Raw genomic sequence first — 17,862 nt, 5'->3', positions numbered from 1 at the left:
ATGGTTAAACCAACAAGAAGAAATATTGGACATATGAACCAGGACAAGAGTCCAGCTAACAGCCCCCCAAAGGTTGAAGCACAAAATAATGACGTCAACATCCAAACACTAGTTAAGGGAATAATCACAGGAGTGAGTAAAAAGTTTGAAAGAATTGTCATCAAAAATGCATAAACAACAAATGAGACTCTGGAAGAAAACACTAATTATCTCAAGGTCATGAGAAGCTGAAAGCTGAAATAGCTGAGCTAAGAACACAACTACAACTAGATGAACAAGCTAAAACAGTATCATAACAGGGTAACAAAATAGATGAAACACAGAAAGCAGTAGAGGGGAGAGAGAATAGAATAAATAAGGCTAGAGACAGAATTAGCAAGTTCAAGAAAAAATTAGAAACAACTATAAAAAGAAGTAAGAGATCTCAAAAAGAGATTAAGAGATACTGAAAACAACAGCAGAGAGCTATAGGATGACTTTAAAAGAAATAATATATGCATTATAGGCCTACCAGAGGAAGAAAGAGAGGGAGGAGAAGAAAGCATTCTTCAGGACATAACAGATGAGAACTTCTCTAGTCTAGGCAACATCAAAGACATAAAGGTTCAAGAAGTCCACAAGGTCCCAAACAGAATTAACCCAGACTTAAAGACACCATGACACATCATATTTAGAATGGAAAAGAATAATGGTAAAGGATCCTGAAGTCTTCAAGAGAAAAACAAAGAATCCCTTACAGAGGAAAACCATTAAGATTAGCAGCAAACTTCTCCACACAAACACTACAGGCCAGAAGAGAATGGCAAGATATCTATCAAGTGCTCAATGAGAAAGGTTTTCAACCAGGACTACAGTATCCTGCTAGACAGTCATTCAGACTAGATGGAGGCATAAAAACCTTCTCAGACAAGCAACAGATGAAAGAATCAACTATCACCAAGCCTGCTCTGAAAGAAGTTCTGAAAGTTCTCCTATAAACAGTCAGACCACCATAAATATGCCATACATCAGAAAACTCTAAAAATCTGCAAGAATGGCATTAAAATATCTTCAATCTTTGATATCAATAAATGTCAATGGCCTGAATTCATCTATTAAAAGGCACAGAGTAGGAAGATGGATCAGAAAACACAACCCAACAATATGCTGTCTACAGGAAACCCACCTAACTCAACAAGACAAATACAGATTGAAAGTGAAAGTATGGAAAACTATCATTCAAGCTAATGGCCCACAAAAAAGGGAATGAACAGCTATTCTCATATCTGACACGATAGACTTTAAAATAAATAAAATTTAAAAAGATAGGGATGGACATTACTTAATGCTCAGAGGATCAGTCAATCAAGAGGACTTAACAATTATTAACATCTGTGTACCCAATGAGAAGCCATCTAAATACATCAAACATCTACTGAAAGAGCTATAGCAATGTATTAACAGCAACACAGTAATAGTAGCGGACTTCAATATCCCACTCTCTCAACTTGACAGATCATCCAGGCAAAAAATCAATTAAAAAATGAGGGAGTTAAATGAGGAGATAGATAAACTAAAACTATTGGACTTTTTCAGAAATATTCACCCCGAAAAACTGGAATACACATGCTACTCAAGTCCACATGGGTCATTCTCAAGGATAGACCATATGTTAGGCCACAAAGACAGCATCAAGAGCATTGAAATCATCACAAGCATCCACAGTGGAATTAAACTAACACTTAACAATCAACAAAAGATTAGTAATAGTCCCAAAATGTGGAAGCTCAATATTATACTACTTAACAACTACTGGGTCAAAGAAAGAGGAAATAAAGGAAGAAATCAAAATGGACAACCCAGGTGTCCAAAAACAGATGAGTGGCTGAACAAGTTGTGACATATATATGAATACTACTCAGCTATTAAAAACGGTGACTTCACTGTTTTTAGCCGATCTTGGATGGAGCTTGAAAAAAATCATGTTAAGTGAAATAAGTCAGAAACAGAAGGATGAATATGGGATGATCTCACTCTCAGGCAGAAGTTGATAAACAAGATCAGAAGAGAAAACACAAGTAGAACCTGAACTGGAGTCGGTGTATTGCAACAAAGTAAAAGACTCTGGGGTAGGTGGGTGGGTGGGCGAGGAGGGGGGAGAATACATGTCCAAAAAGGATGACAGAGGACCTAGTGGGGGTTGTATTGTTATATGGAAAACTGGGAATTTTTATGCATGTACAAACTATTGTATTTACTGTTGAATGTAAAACATTAATTCCCCAATAAAGAAATAAAAAAAATGGATATATTACAACTACCTAACAGCTGGCAATACATCTTTATTAAAAAGGTTACTAGGATTACAAATACACTGCTGATTTCTGTTCTGGTCTACTTACTCCCTTACATCTGAAAATCACTGTTGCCAGACTTAAAGGTTTGCAAGGTGGTATGCAATAAAAGCATGCACTAATTCAATGTAAACTCATCACTTTAAAAAAATTTTTTTTAATATTTATTTTTTCCTTTCTGTTGCCCTTCTTTTATTGTTGTAGTTATTATTGCTGTTGTTGGACAGGACAGAAAGAAACAGAGAGAAGAGGGGAAGACAGAGGGGGGAGAAAGATAGACACTGGCAGACTTGCTTCACCGCCTGTGAAGTGACTCCTCTGTAGGTGAGGAGCCAGGGGCTCAAACCGGGATCCTTATGCTGGTCCTTATGCTTTCCACCTCCTGTGTTTAACCTGCTGCGCTACCACCTGACTCCCTAAATTCATCACTTTTAAAGGACCACAAATGAGGGTTATCAAAACAGATGCTTGGCATATGGCAACAGATGGGTCACCATATTTTAAAAGAACTACTGTGAATTAATGGCTCACTTTTCCTAATTTTTTATCACTAAAGGTGAGAAAGATAGAGAAGGAAATGAGACCATGCAGAGTTAATTATGTCCTAATTTTCCTATATGTTTTAAGTGTCCTGTTATTAAAATGTAATATCTATGGTTTGCTAGTATATTTAATGCTACTATATACTACATAATCATGTATAAATATCCATAATAGAGTTAATAAATATACATAGGAACCTAAAATACCTACTGGCAAAATATGGTTGCTGATGGCAAGAATTATTAGAGAAGATGGCCTATAATGAATATATCAGAATACATCTGAACACTCAGCTTCATAATATTACCAAGTTTTACAACTCTTTGTTCAGATAACATCTTTACTTAACATTGCCACAAAAATTTCATCTATAAAAACATTCATACTTTTATGTAATAATTACATATATTTAAAAAAATAAATTAGATATACAAACAGTGCTTATGATAAAACTTTGTCTCAATACCCATAAAACAGTACAGAAATACTCTAAGATGAGATGTTTGCCCAGTGAACTGCATCTAAAGATTTTTTTCCATAAGAGACAGAGAAAGGGAGAGGGAGTCCAGAACATCACTTTGGTAATGTAATATGACGGGTTGAACTCAGGACATCATGCTTGCAAGTCTAGAGCTATCAGTTGTACCACAGCATACTTGGAGAACAGCATTTAAATGACTATTCATTTTTGAGGATTTTTCTTTTACTCATGTGGAGTTTATTTCATTAATACAGTTCATAAGCTCAGATGATAATAGAGAAAACAAAGTACATACAAACACAAGTTAATTTGGATAATTTTTAGATTAATTGAACATTACTTTTTGCTATTACAAGTAACAAAAAATACTAAACTCTATTGTTTCCCCTTATGTGTGAATATTGTATATAGAACTCTATTTCAGTTGATTAGATAGCTAACTAGTGAAGGACAGATATAAATCCCACTCAAAATCTTTAAAGAATTTCTGGGGCCCAAGGGATAGCTAGATCAGTGCATAAAGTATTTGCCTTCCCTAGACCCTGGGTTTGAAATCTGGACCCACATGGGAACATAGACAGCACTAAGGAACTCCATGGATAGTGGAAAAAGTACATCAAGTCTCTCTCTCTCTCTCTCTCTCCCTCCCTCCCTCCCTCCCTCCCTTCCTCCTTCCCTCTCTCCCTACCTGCCTCCTTCCCTTCCTCTTTCCCTTTCTCTCTTCCTCCCTTTATCCTTCTCCCTTCTCCTGATCTTTCTTCATTCCTCTTTATGCTTCTTAAAATGCAGTATGAAGACTGGGGAGTTGCTTCAGCAGTATTGTGCATGAACAAGGTTCTGGGTTCATACTCTGACAAGCATTAAAAAAACCTTTCTGACATTAAAATAAAACTCTAAAGATTATTATAACCTGCAATACAGGACAAATTAAGATAGAAGTCTCAATAAAAGCTCAAATTTTCACTCAGTTACAAAAATTTAAGAGTATTTTAAAATAAAATCCTGATGAATACATTCTAAAAATAGCCCACTTTACTCCCTTAAAAAAGTAATAAAAGCAGACTAAATATTCAAGTGCTTTTTTTTTCCTTTTCACTCTATTTTCTGAATCAGAAGTACAATTTTTTGCAATGAGCTAAAACTGGCATTAGTACCTACTAATACACTGTGTGTGTTGCTTTTATCAAGTAGTCAGAATGTGAGTCTCATTAATAGTCTTCTATATAGCAATTGCATCTTTCTAGGCTGTTTTTACAATGAACCATATTGACTGCCCAGGAGCTACAGTAAGGAGTAGGTATAGGTGGTACATGAATTTGTGGGAAGTAAGCATAGTTCCCCTCAGTAAAGCCCTCTGGCTTATGGCAGAAATGAGAAGTGCTGATAGTGTTGTATTTTAAAGACATTAGAAGTTTTTGCTTTTGGTTTTATATTTTCTCTTTTTATATTTTCCTATTCATTTTATAATCCCAATAGAAAGTTATAATATATATGTTGCTGAAGCATTTTTACAGAAGTGTTTGTTCAACTTGGTTTTTATAGTGACAGCAAAGAATTTCAAAACAACAATAATAATAGCTACATAGACAATAGATTAACACACTGGTTTTGGGCTCTATGGTAGTAATTGTATATCTATCTATCTATCTATCTATCTATCTATCTATCTATCTATCTATCTAGTTATTTTGTTGTTGTTTAGATAAGAGTCAGAGAGAGACAGACACCAGAAAGTTCTAATGCTTCCTTCAATTCAATGGGAACCAAGCTAGAACCCTAGTCATGCACATGCCAAAGCAATACACTAGCCAAATGACTATGATTTCAACAATGCAAAGGAAATATTATAGTAGAAAATTACTTAAATAAAGTCATTCTAAAATGTTATAATGCAAAAAAAATGTTTTTTTAAATTAAAAAAATATACAATGTTATAATACTGGCCTTAGAGTAATGTGATCATTCTTTTTTTCTTATTTATTATTTTTCTAATTTCTAAACTATCAGTTAATACAGTTTTAAATTTTTATAATTTAAAAAATTGATTATTGATTGATTTTAACGAGGAGACCAGAGCACTGCTGCACTTTAGCATATGACTATGTTAGGTATCAAATTTGATTTCTCTCCCCAGCTCTCTCATATATTACATTTAATCAGAAAAACCATTAATTAAAAAGTAGATTGGGGGGCCAGGCAGAAGTGCAGTAGGTTAAGTGCATATGGCACGAAGTACAAGGACAGGCATAAGGATCCCGGTTCAAGCCCCCAGCTTTCCACCTGCAGGGGGTCACTTCACAGACGGTGAAGCAGGGCTGCAGGTGTCTGTCTTTCTCTCCCCACCTCTGCTTTCCCCTCCTCTCTTGATTTCTCTCCGTCCTATCTGACAACAACAGAAATAACAACAATAAAAATGACAACAACAAGGGTGACAACAAGGGCAACAAAATGGGGAAAATGGCCTCCGGGAGCAGTGGATTCATAGTGCAGGCACTGAGGCCCAGCAATAACCCTGGAGGCAAATAAATAAATAAATAAATAAATAAAATAAAGCAATTATATATGTAGATAATTATACAGATAGCTAATCATGGGTAAACACTATATCTAATTTTTAAAAACCATCTATTATTATTAGAATAATAATTATTACTATTATTAGAATACTAATAAAAATAACTTAGAGAAAGTTATTTAATGCATATTATAGACTCATGAAATCCATATGATGATAAAATTATATAATATAGGAAGAAAACATTTAAAAAATTTTTAGCTTGTACAAGTATAATCTGTCTCCCAAAATTTTTTGTCACTTTTCATTTCGCATATTTTCACTCCATTGTAAACAGGACTGTGCTTTCTCATTTATAAGTTTTCAGAAGTACCACATACTTTAAGGACCCCATAATATAAAACACATGGAAAATGTTTAGTTCTCAAGAAAAGACTTTCAAGAAAAAGAGAGTAAGTATCCAAAAATTACAACAGCTTTCATTACTATAAATGGGGGCCCAGTGGTGGCACACTTGGTTGAGTGCATGTATTACAATGTGCAAGGACCTGGGTTCAAGCCCCTGGTCAGTCCCTACCTGCAGGGAGAAAGTTTTACAAGTGGTGAAGCAGGGCTGCAGGTGTCTCTCTGTCTCTCTCCCTCTCTATCACCCCCTCCCTCTTCATTTCTGGCTGTCTCTATCCAATAAATAAAGAAAACAATAAATTAAAAAATTTAAAAAAATACTATAAATTGTATTCTTTTTTTCTTTGGTTCTTTTTACTCCGAAACTTCAAACTTCATCCCAGAGTAGGAAATAAGAGTGGCAAAAGTTATAATTTATACTTTCTAAGTCACTCATTAAGCAAAACAACTCTTTTGTTTCTCAGTTGCTAGTAACCCTGAACAATTATTACTGAGATTTACTGTATTTGAGACTAAGTTCTTCAATCAAAAATAAATTCTTGGGGGCTGGTTTGGTGGCTCACCTCATAGAGCACACAAATTACAATGCGCAAGGACCTGCGTTCAAGCCCCTGGTCCCCACTTGCAAGGGGAAAGCTTTGTGAGTGGTGAAACAGGGCTGGAGGTGCCTCTCTTTCTCTTTCTCTAACTCCCCTCACCCTCTTGATTTCTGGCTGTCTCTTTCCAATAAATAATAAAATTTAAAAAATTGCTGTACTACTTCAAAGTAGCAGAGATTTTCTTTATTTCTTCTATTTAAAATTAATAGTAACAGATAACAGAAAGATGTTTAAGCATTTCCAAAACTAAAATCTACCTTCCAGGTAAATGGATTGACTGGTGGAAGGCAGAGAGGCATAGGAATTTTACATTTTGGCCCTAAAATGAAATATTACTGATTCCAAACAAAAAATTAGAAGTAGGTCCAGGAAATAGCTTACCCAGTAGAACACAAGACTTATTTTGTGCAAGACTCAGGGTTTAAGTCACAGCACCATGTGTCTTACCATCCCCACCACCATCTACATAAAATATAAAATAATGGGCCCCACCAGTATCATACATGCTCACTGGTTCCTGTGTATTATTTCTTACAATACAGTTTTATCATCACATTTAAAAAATGATAGAACAAACACTAGAATATAATTTTTTAGACTCTTAACTATGGTCTCTGTGAAATCCTAAGGAGGGTTTTATCTAGTACTTTTTAAAATTTGAGCCAAGTATTCAGAACTGTTCCAAATGTTTATCTGAGTTCTGATTGACTAGGATGACAGTGAGAAATTGTTCTAGATAGATTCTAAAGTGCCCCCTCTACCCCACCTTAGGGCTTTCTGACATTTTTTTCTGATTATTTCTAAGGATTATTAAATTTGTCTTTATCTTTCCAGCTGCAAAGTTAATACACAATTAAGGTCAATCTCTCTGGCTAGTCCTTTGCCAGAAATCTTGCCATAGTGGCAGCATTTCAAGGTGTGTTTGATACAGAGTCTAGAAAAATAGCTGCAATGTGAGTGCCTAGGAATCTCTGTTTAAAAATTATCAGAACATAAATAATCTCCTTTTAGCTTATCTCACTTAACATGATTCCCTCAAGGATGAATATGTGATGATCTTACTCATAGACAGAAGGTGAGAAATAAGAACAGAAAGGAGAAACATAAAGTACAACGTGAACTGAGTTTGGTGTATTGCACCAGAGTAAGGGACTCTGATGATGGGGGTAGGATTGGGTCTTGGTGCATGATAGTAGAGGAGGACTTAAGTAGAGGGGAGTGGTTAGAAATTTCCTAAACATAAACTAGCATGCCTGTAGTTTCTTCTGTACCTTTATCCATAATTATACATATTTACATTTTATAGCATTGAGTCCCAATTTAAAACCTTTTTTTGTGATTGTTGTTTTTATAATTACCACCAGAATTATCACTGGGGCTCAGTGCTGGCACTATGAATCCATTGGTCTCAGCAACCATTTTTCTCTTTTCTATTTTATTTGATAAGGCAGAGAGAATTTGAGAGAGGAGGGGATGATAGAAATGGAAAGAGAAAGACACTAGCAAATCTATTTACTAATTGTGAAACATACTCCCCCCCCCCAGCAGGTGGGAAGCAGGGTCTTGAACCTGGGTCCTTGTGCATGGAATTATGTTCATTTAACTGAGTGTACCACCACCTGGACCCCCAAAAAAACTTTTTTAAGGAGTTGAAGCAAGACTTTTTTTTTTCTTTTGCAAAAGGGAGTACAGCTAACAGAATAGTGGTCAGGTAGCAACAAGACCCCCAACCCCCCATTCCTCTCGCTCCTTTCTTTTCTTCTTTTATTTTTAATTGGGATTAATGGTTTATAGTCAACAGTAACTACAGTTGACTACAGTAACTACAATTGTTGATACATATGCAAAATTCAGTGTTTCTGCAAATGTGTGATTTTGGGACCAGGGTAGTATAGCTGTACAGCTTGAGTTAAATGGAAGACTTTTTAAATTTTCAGTAATTTTTCTTCATGCATGTGCTAGTCATTCAACATACATTCCTAGGTTGAAGGTGGGGTTCATCAATTTTGGATATTTTCACTGTTTCAAGTTATCTATAAATTCTCAATTATAGCTCTGTGTTGCAAGCAAAGTGACATTACTAGCTTTGTTTGCACTGCTATTTATGATCCACTATGTGAAGGAACAGGTTCAACAGGATTGGTTTATTAGAGCAATTGAGTATAACAGTATTCCTTGGGCAAAATGGCAGAAACCACTGTTAGGAATCAGATATCCCACCTCCTTGATGTTTTTTTTTTCCTAATATTGAACGCTTAATTTTCATAGTTATCATCACCTTTAATCCCCTATACAAGGCAGTTTTGTTTTGAGAAATTACCTCCTCTTGGTGTCAACACGTATATGTAATCTCCTTTTCCTATTACATTCTAAGCCTGCTGAGTTGTTGGCTTGTAATCTCACTCTGACCAAATTACATTCCCACTTTATCTGTTCAGCCATCTTGGGAACTCATTATAAAGTACCTTCCACTTTACAGTTGTTCTATTATATAACAAAGCACTTTCCTTTAAGTTTCTACCCAACCTAAAACAATAACTAGGTGCCAGGTGGTAGCACACTTGGTAGAGCACCCACCATACTGTGGGACCTGGGTTCAAGCCTCCAGTCCTCAACTGTGTGTGTCTGTTGGGGGTGGGGGGTGGGAGGGGACAGGAGTGACTCAAGAGTGGTGGAGAAGTGCTACAGTTATATTTCCTTTTATCTTTCTTTCCTGTTCTCCTTTTCCTTTTGTCTCTGTCTCTCCCCCTCTATCCAAATATAATAATAATAATGATTAGCATTAGGAGCTGTGTTGTCATACAGGTAACAAAATCCCAGTTATAATCCTGTTGGCAAAAAAATGTATAAATGAAACAATAACAAATGATAGAATTGTAAGAACACTATTGTTAATTATGAACAATAACTGTGTCATAAAACAAGTAAATAACTGTGTCATAAAACAAATAAAAGAAACATCCTAACTTATTTTGAAGCATGTCCAAAGTAACTGAAGTTCATTTAAGAAATTCTTTTTTTTTTTTAAAGAATGTAATTTTTTTTTGTTTTGCTTTGTTATTGTCACTGGAGCTTCACTGCTCCAGGCCTGTGTTTTCAGACATAAAGTCAGAAACAGATATTGAAAGAGAAAGACACCACAACACTAAAATTTCCTTCAGTGCAGTAGGGGCTGGGCTCAAACCTGGGCTGTGTGTATGAGAAAGCAAGCACACTATCCAAGTGAGCTATCTTACTGGTCTAATTTCATTTTTATTTTGAAAAAGCAAGTGACTTATTTCTTTGTTCTCCTTGCCAGGGCTTTATAGTTTTTGAGGAATTTTTTTTTTTTTCTGAAAAAGAGAGAGAGAAGAGGAGGAAAGATAGCACTGAAGTTTTCAGCTAGTGCTGTGGGAATTGCGCTTAAACCTGGGTCATATGTATGACAACACAGGCATAATATCTAGTTGAATTATCTTGCCTGTTTGAGCAGGTCATTTTGATATGGGAGTACCTGGAAAAGATCAATAAAATAAAATATTGGAAAAACGTGAATCTTCCATCCTCAAAAACTTTGACATTTCAATTTCAGCTTTTCTATTGTAATTTATGTACTTGTGTGATGTGAGTATATTTGGACTTCAGCCTGAGTATTGTCTAGAATCATTTATTAAAGCAAGAGTTGAGGGACTGGGTGGAGTAGTTGATTGCTTTGGTAATAAGGAAATATAAGCAACTAGTTTGAGATTATTTATTCTCTTAGGCACTATTACACAGCTGTTATGCAAAGAGTTGCCAAAAGTGTAGAAATCAGGAAAACATTTTTAAGATTAATTTTCATAATGACTATTATCTAAAGACAACACAGAACTGAGTATAATAAAAATATGGCAGGCAAGGTAGCATATAATTCACTATAAACTACACTTTGATTTAACACTAATTATTATCTGTGAAGAAAAACTTAGGAGGGTGCATTAGGGACCTTCTAATTTCAAATTCCCAATCTTATATTATTGCTTTTATATGGAAATACTGAGATAGTACCAAATTTTTGGAAGATATTGTTAAAATTAAAAGTACAGTGTAAAATTTATAAATATGTAGTAAAATAGATTATTTTGATAGAGATGATAAACATTTTAGAAAAGTATTTTAGGCGAATCATGTTAAAAACAGTAATAATTAACAAGCAATGCTTCAAATATCATTCTTAAGTTTTGCAAAAGGAGTGTGCATAGAAAGATGAAAATTTCATACAAGGTAGCATCTCTGAAGGTTGACTTTTTTTTCTTTTCCTGAGAGCCAGTGCTTCCTAGGTCACTTTTTCATTCAATAGATAGATACAAAGAGAGGAAAAGCTGTGTCTCTCCATGTGGTGCTGAGGCTTAAACCTGAGCTGTAAAGATGGCAAGGACCATGCCCTACCCTCCCAGCCCAAGGTCAACTTTTATTATTATTATTTATTTTTGCCTCCAGGGTTATTTCTGGGACTTGGTGTATGCACCACAAATCCATTGCTCCTGGAGGCCATTTCTTTCCCCTTGTTACCCTGGTTGTTTTTATTGTTGTTGTGGTTATTATTATTATTCCCATTGATGTCATTATTATTGGATAGGACAGATAGAAATGGAGAGAGGAGGGGAAGACAGAGAGAGGGAGAGAAAGACACTGGCAGACCTGCTTCACCGCCTGTGAAGTGACTCCCCTGCAGGTGGGGAGCCTGAGGCTCAAACCAGGATCCTTATACCAGTCCTTGCACTTTGTGCCACCTGCACTTAACCAGATGCGCTACCACCTGACCCCCCAAGGTCAACTTTTTAAAGTTACTGTTTTGGTATCTATCAGCAAAACAGGTCATTTGGATAGTGCATTGCTTTGCCACCTATGCAACCAGGCTACAATCTGGCTCCCACCTCACTGAAGGAAACTTCTGTGCTTTGATGTCTTTCCTTTACTCTCTGCCTTTCTGTCTCTTTCTGTCTGAAAAAGTCAGCCTGGAGCAATGAAATTGTAGAGGTGACCAAGTAACAAAAATCAAAACAAAACAAAACAATTTTGCTATATACTGTAGTCTCAATGGCTAAAGGCAGGCCTGACATTTAGTAAATACTTAGTAAACATTTGTTGGTTATCTGAAACAGTATCTGGCATGTGTCCTGGAAGTTTCTTTTTTATTGATCCCTTAGTGCTTTGGCCAGTGCTGTGATATCACAGGTTTACAAAACTTATATTTTGATGAGAAATTAGACAGATTAGAATGTGGCAAAAAGATACAGTAACATGGAGACAGATTATACAAATTGTGTTATAATTTTGTTCGCTCACTAGCTGTGTGACCTTAATCTGCTTTCTCAACCATCTCATCTAAGTCTAACACAAAACATTTTTTTTCTAGCATAGTCTCCCATGTTCACATAGAAAATGTAATGTGAGGTTGAGTGAAATAGCATAAGGATTATATAAAGAGACTTTCATGCCTCAGGCTCCAAAGTCCCAGGTTCAATCCTTGTACCACAATGATTTCACTCATAAAATATAGATGAAAGTATCTACTTTTTTTCTGGTATAAACTAGATTCAAATAATAAGAAAGCTATTAAAACATTTTGTGAACTGAAATGTGGTAGACAAATAATTTTAACTGACTTTTTATAACAGACTTAAATTTTCAATTTCATTGCAAGTTTGCTATGTATTTATTTGTATTTGTTTATATACTATCAAATCTCCCCATCTCTAACTAAAAAGTAAAATAGTAAAATAGATTGTTTTGATAAAGATGATATACATTTTAGAAAAAAGATTTTAGATGAATGTTAAAAAACTGAGTAATAATTGACAAGCAATACTTAAAATATCATTCTAAGTATTGCAAGAGGAGTGTGCATAGAAAGTTAGATGAAAATGTCATACAAGGCAGCAAGCATATCTGAAAGTTGACTTTTTTTTTTTTTCTGAGACCCAGGGCTTCCAGGTCACTTTTGCATGGCCTGCATGTGTAGCCATGAAAAAGTGGATTTGAGTCTAGTTCCTCACACATTACCATGTGTGAGATAATATGTGCTCTGCCAAGTGAACTCTCTCCCAAAAATCATTACTCCACTAAGATGTGTTTCTTAGGAGTCCTGAGGCTAGACCCAGAACCTGATAATTTCAAACTACTCAGGAAAAAATTATCTATGAGTAAGTCAAAATAATAAGCATGAACTGTGAGTCATAAATAATATCAAGAAAGTTAATTCAGTGCTCATAGTACAGGGCAGGAAAAAAGTCACAATTAAGAGGTCATATTTCAACTTTAGTTCCCTCACTTCTCTACATAAAATGCTAGGAAAGAGACATAAAGAACTGCAGGACTGCATATGTTCAGTGTTTATAACATTAACTCCCAAGTCTACATAAAAGCAAATCTGTTACTCTACAATTTTGTGGAAACTTGGGTTCTTAGCACCCACAAGAGTTAAGTAAAATGGGGAAAACTTTTCATTGGCAAGGGAACATAACTTTATTCAATCCTGCCCCTCTAAATTTGCAAAACCAGTTTTACTTGCTCCATGGAGATCTTTATAAGAGTACTAAGTCTTAACACAAAATGTTTTTTCTAGCATAGACTCCCATGCTCACATAGAAAATATAATGAGAGGTGGAGAGGGAAATAGCATAAAGGTTATGCAAAGAGACTTTCATGCCTGAGGCTCCAAAGTCCCAGGTTCAATCCTTGCACTACCATATGCCAGAGCTGAGCATTGCTCTGGTGGAAAATACATACATAACAGTCTACTTCTGATATTATTGTGTTTTCTGTTTGTTTTTTAAACATGGTTTTAATATATCATAATCATTATATATAGCAAGATCTATTTTAGGGAAACAAATTTTAATTAATTTTACATCAATTAAGGAAAGCATATAAGTCAAGGAAGTGTCTGTACAGGGCCAGGAAATAGCTCACCTGGCAGAGCACATAAGTGAGACCACGAGTTTAAAGCCTGATACCTCATAGTAACACCATTGATAACACTGAGAAATCTCCATGGATGGTGAGCTGTGCTCACCTCTCTATCACCCTTTCTGCTCAGAAAGTGAGAGAGAGAGAGAGAGAGAGAGAGAGAGAAACATAGAGAAAAGAGAAAAGTTGAGATGAAGAGAAGACTCAGTGGAAGTACTGCACATATGCAAGGCCTTGGGCTCATTGAGTTCTTAGTTGACTGTGTGTGTGTGTGTGTGTGTGTGTTTAATCCTATAGAGTTCTTTGACAAACTTGACTTGACACACTACAAATAAGAAATGGCAAAAAATGTGGAGGAAATTTGAGAGCCATAAACAGGGGTTCCTTGACTTTATCCACTTTGCTTTTTCAGTATCCATTTAACTACTAGGATATAATAAATGTTTACTATGCACAATCTGTGTGTGCATTTAGACAGTGAAATATGAATATACAAATAAAATCTGTATTGCACGTGGTACATAGATATGCACACATACACATGTATTTACACATATGTATAGGCATATTTATCTAAACCTATATATCTGCATGTGTTTACATCTGGAAGTTTGAATGTTCAACATCTGGACTATTCAAATAAAATGTATCCTTTAGATATAAAAACTAAAGTGCTTAGGGAAATCTTTAAAGATTCAGGGAGAAAGTATTACCTTTTTATAATTTAGTGAATATTCTGAACAAAAGGTTTGACCTCTGAGAACTACTCTTTTTTTTTTTCACAAATACATTTGCCAAGCTTACTTTGTGCTGTGGAATTTACTTCTTTGTGGATTTACTTCCTTTCTTAGCAGAAAGAGGAGCTACAGAAACACCTGTGGTTTCTTCTTCTTCTTTCTTTTTTTTTTTGGTCTTGATTATTTTACTGAAGTAATAGCGGTTTTCAATATTGTATTTATGTGTTTTGGGAGCTCGTTTGTACTTTTCTAAATGTGTGCCTCCCCTTTTAGTGCAAAGCTCTAATCAGGTCATTTATAGAGTTATCATTTGGATAACAAAGACTCCTTGTTATTACTTCCCTTTTTTTCCAAGCTATTAAAAATGTTACTTTGTGGTCATTTTCTTCAACGTTTAAGAAGGAATAATTTCCTTCATCCAGTTCATTGTTCAAATAAACGGGTTCACAGAGGTGAAGAGACTTGCCCAAGAGCTCAAAGCAAGTAAATAAATCTAAGTACATCCGGAATAGCAAGTATTCTCAGACCCTCTTTGTCCTATTTTAGGTAATGTTTGCAAACAGCATAGAAAACAATTGCAGATTGAGGACTGAGAGGGGGCAGGGTGGGAAGTGATCATTTAGTGAAGACTAGGGCCTCGGGATCACCTAGGATCAAAACAGCTGGGTAGGATCAAAACCCTGAAACAGTCTATTCATCAGGACATCAAGGATGAGTGTGTCATTGTTTTGAGAACCAGCTGTGGATTACCAGCTAAATGGTGGCCTGGTAACAGCTGTGGCTGCTGCAACAAGGGGGCGGGGACTGTAGTGTTGGAAGAGGAGTAAGCAGGGACGTCACACTGCTGGCACCCCGCTGCGCCCCCTATTGGCAGACAGGAATTATTTTTTTACAGTAAGTACAAATGACTGAGCCACCTTTTGAACTGCAAGTGTGAACCGCACACAGCAGGCCGCAGTTGGATGTAGTAACTGCGAACCCTTGGCTGGCCTAAGCTCAGGAGACGGCAGACTGACAACTAAAAGGTCAGGGCTTGTGGTAGCGAATTGGTTTTATTAGAAAGTACACAGAGTAGTTCAGTCAAGGTTTGCTGGAACAAGTCCTGGGTGAACAGGGCTCGCAATGTCTGCTTTCACTGGCGTGGGTGCCCGTGCTTCTCCACCCTGCGTTCCCCGCGCGCCCAGCACTCAGCTCTGCTGCCCAGACTCCTGTCCCCCAAATTCCCATTTCTGCCCCCTCTCTCCCACCTCCCATAGCTGGAGCACTCACCATCTCTTGCCTGAGCAGGTGAAGCTTGGTTTCCAGCCTCTCCAAGGCGCTGGAGTGGCTACGTCGTCGTTGTGGGGAACAAGAGGTTGGGGAGGAAGATGAGGAAGACGACAAGGAAGTAGGGAAACTGCAGTTGCTGCGGCTACTGCTGCAGCCTCCGCCGCCGCCACCCTCGCTCCTCCCGCAGAGGTCCGGGTCCCTTTCCCGGGAAACCGGTTCTTCCCCGCGGAGCGAGCGCACTAGGCTCTCGGGTACTTTGCGCCCCATTTTCAGCTCGATGTCTCGGAGGTCTGGCAGTGGGCCGTCTTCCATGACTTTTCAGGAGCGGTGATAATAGTCGATGAGAGTCGGAAGAGGCCTCCAAGACTGCCGCAGGATCGGCAGACCCCTCTCAGGGGCCGGGTTTCTATCCTCGGTGGTGGAAGCGCAGAGACCGCTCCATGCCCGGCTGAGCTGTGTCAACCCTGAAATCCGCACTGGACGCGGACGCGGGTCGCAGCCGCAGTTCCCAGGGCACTGCGATTCCTTCGGCACTTACTAAAATTATAGAGCTCGCTTCATCCTCTTTCCTTTCTGGCCACCCCACTGCAAAGTTAATTGATGTTGCACTAAAGATCAAAAGAAAGGAGAGGGAAATGAAGTCTTTTCTACCTTTATGGGGAGGGGGGAAATTAACATTATAAAAAAAACCAAAACTGTCCGTTCACGTCCCTGAGCCATTCACTGACTGGCCATCTGGTACCATGCGATACAAAATAATGATGTGGCCACGCTCCGGGGTCCTTTCATTTTCCAGTCATTTGCCCCCACGCTTTTGGAATGTCCTAGATTGTCAAAAAATAACATCTGGTCACTAAAAAGGAAGCTGGTTGTCTGTATATATGCATGAGAGAGAGAGAGAGAGAGAGAGAGAGAGAGAGAGAGAGAGAGACAGAGTTTAGCAGGAGTTTAACGGCTTCCTTGATGCAGCAGAAATATTCTTCTCCATCTAGGCAGTTAGATCCAAGTCATTGTGTTCCTTAGAGCCTCAGAAACTTTAAACTACACTGGCAGGTGGACCAAACTAGGGCCAACCCACGTACCGTATATCACAGACTAGAGGAGCAACAGAAAAATCTTTCTGCTAGTGTCAGTTTCAACTTCCTGCTCTGGTTGGAAGTATCTAAACAGGGTATTGCATTTTGGGCTTTTTCTGTGAAATAGCCTGGTAGCTATATTCTTTGCAATAAAAAAATTATACTTCCACCCCACTGTCTTCATATAGGTGAAAACTCCACCTTTAGACTCTTTTCCTAACAGTTTTGCACTTATGAAAATAGTGAAAAAAAATTTTTTAGCAACAGTTGGACTAAAATTACTTGTCTTATCAAATATTATAGTAAGTCACTGTAAGCAGAAGTCAGGAATGGGTATTAAAGGGAAAGGGGCCTTATTAAGTGAGCTATTATTAGTTCACATTAATTATGGAGAAAACATGTTGAGCATAACTACTGGAAAAGTTGTCCTCATTAATTAATATCTATATTTTTCAACAAATTAGAAGAAATTCAGTGTGAAATCCATTGATGAGGTAAATTTTTACCAAGGAAATTACTTTGAGGAACATGGATTATAAATTTGATTCAACACTAAATTTGTATTAACAATTTTCAAATAAAGGATACTGGTGTTCAGTCCAGTAAATTACTTAGGGCTTGAGTTGGAATATTTTCAGATGTGAATCCCTTTTGTTTTAGGAAAAACAAGTATTTCATTATTAGTCCTTCTAAGGCTCTGTTCTCATAAATATTCAAGTTCTCCTCACTCCCTATTTCTTAAAATTTGTGATTAATAGTGAGCTACAAGGTTATAAGATTGGAGAGGTCCCAAAGTCACCCACCACCAAAGTTCTGCGTCTCCGCCCTCCTGCCTCCCAGAGATAGCCACCATAGTTTTCACAGTCTTCAAGACTGTTTGCTTAAAAAAAATTTTTTTTTTGCAAGTGCATGTGTATTTGTTCTTTAGAATATCCAGTAGTTAGTTGTCTTTCATCTGTTATTTGCCTAAGCAC

At 37.0% G+C, this 17,862-nt stretch overlaps 1 protein-coding gene across 1 annotated transcript in view; it reads right to left on the bottom strand.

Annotated features, from left to right (window-relative positions):
• LURAP1L (leucine rich adaptor protein 1 like) overlaps positions 1-16,826 on the bottom strand; it is a 32,401-nt gene extending 15,575 nt beyond the window's left edge. The window contains exon 1 of the mRNA XM_007531594.3: positions 15,813-16,826. Within this exon, the coding sequence (XP_007531656.1) occupies positions 15,813-16,124 (312 nt within the window). The 5' untranslated portion in view covers positions 16,125-16,826. The remainder of the gene's footprint in view (positions 1-15,812) is intronic.
• Between the last annotated feature and the right edge of the window lie 1,036 nt (positions 16,827-17,862).

The sequence above is a fragment of the Erinaceus europaeus genome, chromosome 10 (assembly GCF_950295315.1).
Source record: "Erinaceus europaeus chromosome 10, mEriEur2.1, whole genome shotgun sequence".
NCBI lineage: Eukaryota > Metazoa > Chordata > Mammalia > Eulipotyphla > Erinaceidae > Erinaceus > Erinaceus europaeus.
Note: the sequence above shows the minus strand (reverse complement) of the source record. Positions and strands in the feature narration are given on the sequence as shown.